This window comes from Perognathus longimembris, chromosome 2 (assembly GCF_023159225.1).
Source record: "Perognathus longimembris pacificus isolate PPM17 chromosome 2, ASM2315922v1, whole genome shotgun sequence".
NCBI lineage: Eukaryota > Metazoa > Chordata > Mammalia > Rodentia > Heteromyidae > Perognathus > Perognathus longimembris.
In genome coordinates, this window is record NC_063162.1 from 150,797,394 (window position 1) to 150,807,110 (window position 9,717).

The 9,717-nt window shown below is 68.5% G+C and overlaps 1 protein-coding gene across 1 annotated transcript; it reads right to left on the minus strand.

Annotated features, from left to right (window-relative positions):
• Positions 1 to 5,513: 5,513 nt before the first annotated feature.
• On the minus strand, positions 5,514 to 8,767 carry Crygn (crystallin gamma N). Its single transcript, XM_048340492.1, is given in 7 exon segments — positions 5,514 to 5,554; positions 5,557 to 5,642; positions 7,226 to 7,371; positions 8,516 to 8,530; positions 8,532 to 8,579; positions 8,581 to 8,682; positions 8,684 to 8,767. Coding segments are annotated over 7 exon segments (522 nt in total).
• Between the last annotated feature and the right edge of the window lie 950 nt (positions 8,768 to 9,717).

Sequence of the window (9,717 nt, forward strand, 5' to 3'; positions counted from 1 at the left end):
GTAGCCCAATTTAAAATCTGTCAAAGGATTTGAACGGACAGTTCTCCAAGTGAGAGCCACGCGCTGAAAACCACCAGATGAATGACAGGTGCCATCTGCAGGGAAAGAGCGATCTGTGGCTTCCCGGGGGTGGGAGGGGCCGGGGATGACGAAGAAGCGAGAAGGCCCCGGGGGGGGGGGGGGCCATGTGATGGTGTCACAGGGGTGTGTGTGTCAAAAACACACCCAGCTCCCACCTCAGGCAAGGGGCTCCGGCCTGGCCATCGCCCGCCCCCCCCTCCGAGGGGTGGGGGGATTGCTCTCGGGTGTGACAGGGAAATCTCCTCGGTAGAGGGAGCGTTCGTGTGAGTGTGCGTTGCACGCTGTGAGTGTGTGCGTGCTTATGAGAGCGCATTTCGTTCATTCCGTAGCCAGGCCCTGGCGGCTCACGCCCGTAGTCCTGGCTCCTCGGGAGGCTGAGATCTGAGGACTGCGGTTTTGAAGCCAGCCCAGACGGGAAAGTCCTTGAGACTCACCTCCAACTAACCGCCCAAAACAACCCTGCCACGGGAGCCGTGGCTCCGCTGGTGGAGGACTCGCCTTGTGGGGAAAAAGCGAGGGTTCATCGCCTAGGCCCCGAGTTCAAGCCCCAGGACTGGCACAAAGAAAGAAAGAAAGAAAGAAATTCCGGGGTGGTTAGCTTTCGTGTCCATTGGTGTGGGAGGCCGGGGGAGGGGGCTCAGAAAGGGGGTTCATGAGAGAACCGTGGAAGAAGAAGCAAGAGGGTCGGACTGAACCACAACCTTTGTTTCCCGGGCAGGGCTGTGTGTTTTGGAACGGAAGGGCTGTGATCCACGGTGTGTGTGTGTGTGTGTGTGTGTGTGTGTGTGTGTGTGTGTGTGTGGAATCTGTGTAGCTGGCCTCTGACCAACATTGCTTTCTTAAAGTAAATAAAATAAAATAAAACCCCATCCTTGTTCAGCTCCGCAGCGAAGGCCGGGCGCTCCGTGCCGGGTCGCGCCCCCTTTTCCCGACGGCGTCCGGTCCGGAAGTCCCAGTGCGCAACCCCGGGGCTTGCGGGCGTCTGGAGCCCGGCCGCCTACGGCGTCCATGTGGACAAAACCAAGGTCTACTTAGGGAAAGGAGGGAAACGTGGGGGTCCGGGGGACACACGGGAAACGTCTCTGCCCGGCTGAATCCCCATCTTCCGGAAGACCCCGCGAGTTGCGGGGCGGATCCGCACCCCCCCCCCCCCGTCCAGGGAAGGACGCGGCACGGTGTGGCCTGGGTGTGGCCTGGCGGTGGCCTCGTGTCTTTTTCTGCCCCCACAGAAGGTGGCATCTTCCTCCCCCGGCCTCGGGGACCGCCGCCCCGCGGGGTAGGAGACTGCCCGGGTGCCCCCTGCTGGTGGGGTGTCCTACGCCCGGCTGAAGGGGCCCAGGGCTGCAGGAGGCTCCTCTGGGCCCGGCTGACACCAGGCCGCCTGGCGGGCGAGGCCGGACCCCCGGGGAGGCGGACGCGCTGGCCTGGGCCTGGGCCTGGCGGCCCTGCACAGCCCCCCAGGCCCCCGGCCCTGCGCAGCCCCCCAGGCCCCCGGCCCTGCGCAGCCCCCCAGGCCCCCGGCCCTGCGCAGCCCCCCAGGCCCCCGGCCCTGCGCAGCCCCCAGGCCCCCGGCCCTGCGCAGCCCCCCAGGCCCCCGGCCCTGCGCAGCCCCCCAGGCCCCCGGCCCTGCGCAGGCCCCCGGCCCTGCACAGCCCCCCAGGCCCCCGGCTCTGCTGCTGTGTTGGAAAAGGGGCCCAGAGACAGGACCCCCCCCCCCCGCCCAGGGCAAACCGAGGGGAAGGAAAGGAGCTGATCAGTCCACAGGACGCGTGGCAGGACACGTGGGGCCCATCCTGTCCGGTCCTCCTCCTTCCCTGCCCGTTAAACGAAGCCGCGCTGGCTGCTACTCATGCAAATTACTTTGAAATTTGTTTTGTTATTATTCTAAGTTCCTGGAGAGTCGTGGGTGAGTCCTCTTCTCCCTCCCTCCCTCCCTCCCTCCCTCCCTCCCTCCCCTCTCTCCTTTCATGCTGGTATCGGGGCTTGAACTCAGGGCCTTGTGCTCTTTCTGCTCAGTGCTGGCCCTCTACCACGTGATCCACACTTCCACTCTAGGTTTTTGCTGGTTAACTGGAGATTAGCGTCCTGTGCGCGTTCCTGCCCAGGCTGGCTTTGAACCGCCATCCTCGGACCTCCGCCTCCGAGTAGCTAGGATGGCAGGCGTGAGCCACCGTGCCACCGAGTTCCTCTTTCCTCTACCGAGGAAATCTCCCCTTCCCACGTGCGTTCCTGATGACACAGCCACCTCTGGGCCTGCTGCCGAGACCCTGGCAGGGGCTGCACACCCGCAGGCTGCTTCAGGGGCACACCACACACACGCGCGTGCACACACACACGCGCACGCACACACACGGCGTGGCCACGGTCGGGCCTGCCGCACGGTCACCCCGGGTTCTCAAAGCGCACCTTGGCCAAATGAGACTCGGAGCCGGGCGGGTGGCGGCCGCTTTATTCAGCGCGTTGCGCGTCAGGTGAACACAAGGCAGAAACACAACGCCAGCCCCGGGGGGCTGGGGACCAGGGACTCCGGGGACCATTCCAGAAGCCCCTGCTCGCCAAGCCTCAGGGTGGAGACCGAGCTATGGACAGCACTTGAGCTCCGTGTTACGCTTTTCTTCCGTGTCTGAAGCACAGGGAGGCTGCCGGGTACCCGGGCTCACGCCTGTCATCCTCTCTAGCCAGGAGGCTGAGCGCGGGAGGGAGGACTCTGTCTCCAATCAACCTGCAAAGAGCTGAGGCACAACTGGGGTTCAAATGGCACAGCACCAGTCTCGAGTGTGAAAAAGCCAAGCCTGAGGTCCTGAGTTCAAGCTCCAGCACCGGCACAAAATAAGGGGAGGCAGAAAAAGGAAGCAAAGGAAGAAAGGAAGAAAGGAAGAGAGAAAGGAAGATAGTGGCAGAGACAAAGAAAAAGGCAGAAGGAAAGGAAGAGAGAAAGGCGAGAGCGGACGGAGCATGACCAGAGTACACCGCATGCACGCAGAGAAATACTGTACTGAGCTGCTGCCGGCGTCTCCTACCCATCGTCCTCGCTACTCGGGAGGCTGAGATCTGAGCATCCAAAGCCAGCCTGGGTAGCAAAGTCCAGGAGACTCTTTTTTTTTGGCCAGTCCTGGGCCTCGAACTCAGGGCCTGAGCACTGTCCCTGGCTTCTTCCCGCTCAAGGCTAGCACTCTGCCACTTGAGCCACAGCGCCGCTTCTGGCCGTTTTCTGTATATGTGGTGCTGGGGAATCGAACCCAGGGCTTCCAGTATACGAGGCGAGCGCTCTGCCACTAGGCCACACTCCCAGCCCCCAGGAGACTCCTATCTCCAGACGTGGTGCTGTGGCTCAAGTGGTCGACCGCTCGCCTTGAGCCAAAGCAGCTCAGGGGCAGAGCGAAGGGCGGAACCGAAGCCCCGGCACGGGCGAAGGGGACCAGGACCCGGGCCCCTGCGGCGGGCGGAGGGAGGTCCGCTCCCGGAACGTGTGCACGCGCGCGAACGCGTGGACCGTGTGCCCCGGGGCAGCGGCACGCACATCTTCCAGGCCACTCAGGCTCGGTGTTGCCGTGAGTAAAGCCACCCAGGGCACGGGTTCCAGAGCCGGGCACGGTGCTGGCGGCGGGACCGTGGGAGGGGCGTGGGATTCCGGGGCGCGCCAGGGTGCTGGCCTCAGGAACGGGGGGGGGGGGGGGGGGGCTGGACAGCTGGGGCGGGCGGGGCGGGCGGGGCGGGCACGGGCGGGGCCTCCTTGGCACACACCCGCGCGTGGAGCTGGCCGAGGATGACTCTACGTGCACACCTTCAGGGCGGCGGCGGGAAGCAAGGGCTGCGCGTGGGGACCAGTGGTTTAGAATCTGGACCCAGGGCCGTGGCTGACTTTTGTTTTCTTTTGCCAGTCCTGGGCCTTGAACTCGGGGCCTGAGCACCGTCCCTGGCTTCTCTTTGCTCAAGGCTAGCACTCTGCCACTTGAGCCACAGCGCCACTTCTGGCCGTTTTCTGTATATGTGGTGCTGGGGAATCGAACCCAGGGCTTCATGTATACGAGGCAAGCTCTCTACCACTAGGCCACATCCCCAGCCGGTGGCTGACTTGTATCAGTTTTTGTCTGGGGTCATGGGGCTCGAACTCTGGGCCTGGGCACCGTCTCTTAGCTTTTGTTGCTCAACGCTGGTGCCCTGAGCCACAACTCCAATTCTGGCTTTTTGCTAGTTTACTGGAGAGAAGAGTCTCACAGACTTCTCCAGGCTGGCTTTGAACCCCGACCCTCCGCTCCCAGCCTCCCGAGCAGCTAGGATTGATCGCAGGGCAAGCTGGTGGTGCTTGGCTTTCTACAGGTCCTTGGCGTGAGCCATGCGTGCGTGCGCGTGTGTGGTGTGCGTGTGTGAGCCACGCGTGTGCGTGTGCATGCGTGTGCATGCGTGTGTGTGTGCGTGTTGGGCGTGTCTGGCTGGGGAGTCTCCAGCTCACTTCCTGACAGTCGCTTCTCTGTGGGTTGCCAGGAGCGAAGGGCAGGTGCGGGGGGGTGGGGTGGGCCGAGCCCCCCGTGTTTCAGTGACTGTCTCCCCGGCAGCACAGGGGCTGCCCCGGGCTTCCCCGGGCCTGCGGTCCCTTCTCCAGGCCTCAGGGGAGGTCTGGGTCACCAGGCTCTCGGGGAGCCCTTGATGCTGGGCCTGCTGAGCACAGTGGAGGGCGTGTGTGTTGGGGTGGGGGTCCCCCCAGGCCGAGCACAGCGAATGTGTGTGTGAGGGGGGGTCCCCCAGGCCGAGCACAGCGAATGTGTGTTGGGGTGGGGGTCCCCCCAGGCCGAGCACAGCGGAGTGTCTGTGTGAGGGGGGGGGTCCCCCCCAGGCCGGCCCTCCTGGGGGCCAGGGCCAAGGAGGATGACGCGGGGGGCGGGGGGAAGGGGGAATGGCACGGGGGGAGCTGGGGGGAGGGCGGCTCCCCGCCTGGCAGGGCCCGGTGCGGGGCAGGTGCTGGGTCGGCCCGCGCCCCTCCGCCCGCAGGGTTCCCGCCAGCCCTGCGTGGCCCCTTCCCGCAGGACGCCCTGGGGGGGGGCCCGGCGTGGGGGGGGCGGGGAGGGGGGCGAGGCCGGGCCCGGGCGCCGCTGAGTCAGGAGCGGCCGGCGGCGGGGATCTGGGCGCCCGGCCCGGCCAGCTAGGGGAGGGCGGGGGGGGGGGGGGTGGGAGGGGCGCCGCGCCCTGGCCCCGGGACCCCCGCCTGCCCCGGAGGCGCTCGGCCCCGCCCCCACCCCACCCGACGGGGCCGCCCCCGGCCTGGGGCCTCCCCGGGTCTCCGCGCCAGGGACGGGGCGCGGGGCGCGGGGCGCGCGGGGGTCCCGGGTCCCGGCCCCCCCCCTCCCCGGCCGCCCCGGGCGCAGAAAGCAGCGGCGGGGCGGGCGGGCGGGCTTGGGCTCGGGCCCCTTTATTGCGCCCTCCGAGGGCGGCCGTCAGTTGAGCGCCCGGCGCAGCGACTGCACGCGGGCGCTGGCGCCTCCCAGTCGGCGCAGCTGCGGAAGTCGCCCCGCTCCACCACGTACAGGCGGCCGCGGTAGTTCGGCTCCTCGTACAGCACCCACCTGGGGGCAGAGGGGCCGTCAGGGGCGCCCCGCCCCACCCAGGGGCCGCGCCCCCTCCAGGCCACGCCCATCACAGACCACGCCCCTCCCCGGGCCACGCCCCTCCCGGCCACACCCCTCCAGAGCCACGCCCCTCCCCGGGCCACGCCCCTCCAGAGCCACGCCCATCCCCGACCACGCCCCTCCCGGGCCACACCTCCTCAAGACCACGCCCATCCAGGACCGCGCCCCTGCCGGGCCACGCCCATCCCCGACCACGCCCCCTCACCGGGCCACGCCCCTTCCCGGCCACGCCCCTCCAGAGCCACGCCCCCTCCCCGGGGCCACGCCCCTTCAGAGCCACGCCCATCCCCGACCACGCCCCCTCCGGGCCACGCCTCCTCAAGACCACACCCACCCAGGACCGCGCCCCTGTCGGGCCACGCCCCTCTCCGGCCACGCCCATTCCCGGGCCACGCCTCCTCCAGAGCCAGCCCCTTCCCCGGGCCACGCCCCCTCAACCAGGGCGGGGATCAAGCACCCCGCCCAGCACCCCATCCACCCTTCACCGGGGCGGGCCTGGTGCCGCGGGAAGCCGCGGGGGGGCCCCCCCTCCCCGGCCAGGGGCGGGCGTGGAGACGGGAGGGGGGGGAGGAGAAGGGGGGAATGTGTGAGCCAGGCTGAGATCTGAGGATCACGGTTCAAAGCCCGCCCGGGCGGGCGCCTCCGCGAGCCTCTCCTCTCCAGGTCACTAGCACCAGAGCCAGAGGTGGAGCTGCGGCTCGAGTGGCAGAGCACCGGCCTGGAGCCAGAGAGCTCGGGAGGCCCTGAGTTCAAGCCCCGTGACTGATCAGAAAAGGAGAAAGGAAGGAGGGAGGGAGAGGAGAGAGGAGAGAGAGAGAGAGAGGAAGAAGGAGGAGGAGGAGGAGGAGGAGGAGGGAGGAGGAGGAGGTGGAGGAGGAGGAGGAGGTGGAAGAGGAGGAGGAGGAGGAGGAGGAGGAGGAGGAGGAGGAGGAGGAGGAGGGAGGGAGGACGGGAGAAAGGGAGGGAGGGAGAGAGGGACGGCAGGAAGGACGGAAGGCAGGAAGGGAGGGAGGAGGGAGGGAGGGAGGGAGGGAGGAGAGGGAGGCTGTGGTCTTGGGGACCCCTCCCCACTGCACACACAGCTCTGATCTCTGGGGCTCCCTGTGGCCCCCACCGGGAGGCTGCTCTGGCCTCCCCTGGGGTCACACAGTTGCTGCGCCTCAGTTTCCCCAGCCCTGGGCTGTCGGCTCCTCCTTCCCCGGGGACGCGGACCCCAAGTGTGCGAGTCCTGAGCTCAAGGCCCCGCTTCCAGAGCTGCCGAGAGGAGCGGGAGGGAGCACGGGAGCCCCAGAGCCCTGCTCCCCCCGCGGCCTCGCCCTCCCCAGCGGGCTGCCTGGGCTCCGGGAAGCCCAAGGTGCGTGCACCCTCCACCGGGGCAGAGATGCCCTCCCCCGCCCTCCCTCCCCGCCGCCCCGTCTCGGGACTGGCACCTAGAGGAGGGCTGGGGGGGGAGCCCGTGTCTCTGATGGGGGCCCCCTCCCTGGGTGGGGTCGGTCGGGGGAGGCCCGGCCCGCACTCACGCGCCGTCGCCGTACACCTTGAGGGCGTTGACGCAGCTCCGGGGCCAGCCGCGGCCCTGCAGGAAGGGACAGTCGTCCTCGAACTCCAGCCGCTGCCCCGTGAAGTTGCAGCCCTCGAAGATCTCCAGGCGGAACTGTTCCCCGTGCTCCACGACACAGGGGGGGGGGAGAGGGGGGGCTGTGAGGGGTCCCCTCCCTCCCCGCAGGCCCAACCACGTTGTAGACAGGTGCCCCCCCCCCCTGCACGTGCGTGGCGGGACAGGAAGGTTCGGTTGCTTTATAAAGCGGTGGAGCGGTGGGGACCGGCGAGCACGCCTGGAATCCTAACCACCCGGGAGGCCGAGAGCTCGAGACGCGGTTCAAAGCCAGCTCAAGGCGGCAGGAAAGTCCACGAGGCTCTCACCCCCGGTCAGCCACCGGAACCCCAGAAGCGGAGCCGTGGCTGGCGTGGGAAAGAGCTGAGGGAGAGAGAGGTGGCCTAAGTACACACACACACACACACACACACACACACACACACACACTCTCTCTCTCTCTCTCTCAAATGCCGGTAGCAAGTGCGGGCCACGCTAGTTATGCGGGAAGCATGAATGGGGGGGATCACAATGGGAGGATCACGGTTCAGGCCGACCCAGACAGAACCAACAAGACACCAACTGGACTAAGATCCGAAGCCCGGGCGGAGCCCCAGGGCGGAGCCGCCTCTTCCAGCCACCGAGCGCACCCACGTCTCCCGTTCCCCCTTCCTCACACGCGAGGGATCCACGTCAGCCCACAGAGGCCGAGGGGCCCAGGGGCCGAGGGGCCGCTGGCCAGGGCGGGGCCCCGGTGCTCGGCCTGGGGGCCTCCTGCCCAGTCCAGCTCTCCCTCCACCGCCTTGAACTCCTCGCCTGGGCCGGAGTGCTCCTCCATCCAGCCAGCTTAGACTGTGTGTGTGCGCACGCGCGTGTGTGCGCACGCGGTGCGCCGGTCCTGGGGCTTGCACCCGGGGCCTGGGCGCCGTCCCTGAGCTTCGTTTGCGCAAGGCTAACGCTCTACCACTCGAGGCCACAGAGCCACCGGGGAGGGGTTTATTGGAGGCGGGGCGCGTCTGGACCTTGCTGCCGGGCTGGCTTCGAACTGCGATCCTCGGGTCTCCGCCTCCTGAGGGGCTAGGACGACAGGCGTGAGCCACGGGCTCCCTGGAAACTCCTAGGGGGCTCCCCAGCTCGGTGCCCGCGTGGCGGGGCACCGGGGGTGTCGGCGTGGGGGGGGCCCGGCCCCCCTCCGCGCCGGGCGGGCGGCTCTCACCATCCCCACGGGGCGGGCAGGAGCCCATGCGGTCGTTGTGGCCGTTCCAGCGGCGGAAGTCGGGGGTAGTCGCCGCGCTCCAGGATGAACTGCTGGCCGCGGAAGTCGGGGTGGTCGAAGCAGACCCAGGCGCCGCTGTGCACGCGGATGGAGTTCACCCGGCTCGGGGAAGCCGCGGTCCTGGAAGTTGTCGCAGTCCCCGAAGACCTCCAGCTTCCGGCCGGTGAAGTGCTGGCCCTCGTACAGCGTCATCTGGGGCCGGGGGAGGGGGGGACGGTGGGGGGGGGGGGAGAGCGCAGGTCCGAGGCCGCCCCGCCCTCCGGGGCCGCCCCGCCCGGCCTCGCCGGCCGCGATCTGCTGAGCGGGCAGATCACCCAGGGCTGAGGTCAGCACCTCCCCGCCCCCTGCACCCGCCCAGCACAACGAGCCCGGGCCCCCGGAGAGCGGGGTTTCTGTGGGTGCCGGCGGGGGGGGGGGCCCTCCCGTCCGGCTCGCCCGCAGCACCTCAGCCTCTACCGGCGGAGCGGAGCCGCTGGACGGCAGAGGCCCCGTCAGGTCCGAGAGGACGGGACGCCGTGGAGGGCAGGAGAGGCCCGCCGGCTGGTGGGGGGGGGTTGTTGCTAGGGTCAGGGGTCAGGGTTAGAAAGATGACGGGGGGGGGGGGTTAGATGGAGGAAAACAGCGGGCAGGGGGGGCACTGATGAGGATGCACTGTAGTGAGCCAGGCGGCTCCCTAGCTACTCAGGAGGCTGAGATGCGAGGATGCTGGTTCAAAGCCGGCCCAGGGAAGCAAGTCCGCGAGACTCGCCTCCGGGTAATCACCAAGAAAAGAAGCCCCAGCTGGAGCTGTGGCTCGGCCACTTGGTACAGCACCAGCCTTGAACACAGAGGCTCGGGGACGGCAGCCCCCAGGGCCCCGAGTTCCAGTCCCAGACGCCCCCCAAGCCCCCCCGAAAAGTAAAAGAAAGGGGGTGCTCAGAAGGCCCCCCCAGCGAGAGGCCCTTCCGTCATCAGGAGAGCACCCCGTTTAACTGAGAAGTCAAGCCAGCTTTGGGGGGCGTCATGCCTGAAAGGTGCAGGAAGCACGCCGCCTCCCCCTGCCCCCCCCCCGCCTCCCCCTGCCCCCCCCCGCCTCCCCCTGCCCCCCCGCCTCCCCCGCCCCCCACCGCCTCACCCTGCCCCCCGCCGCCTCCCCCCGCCCC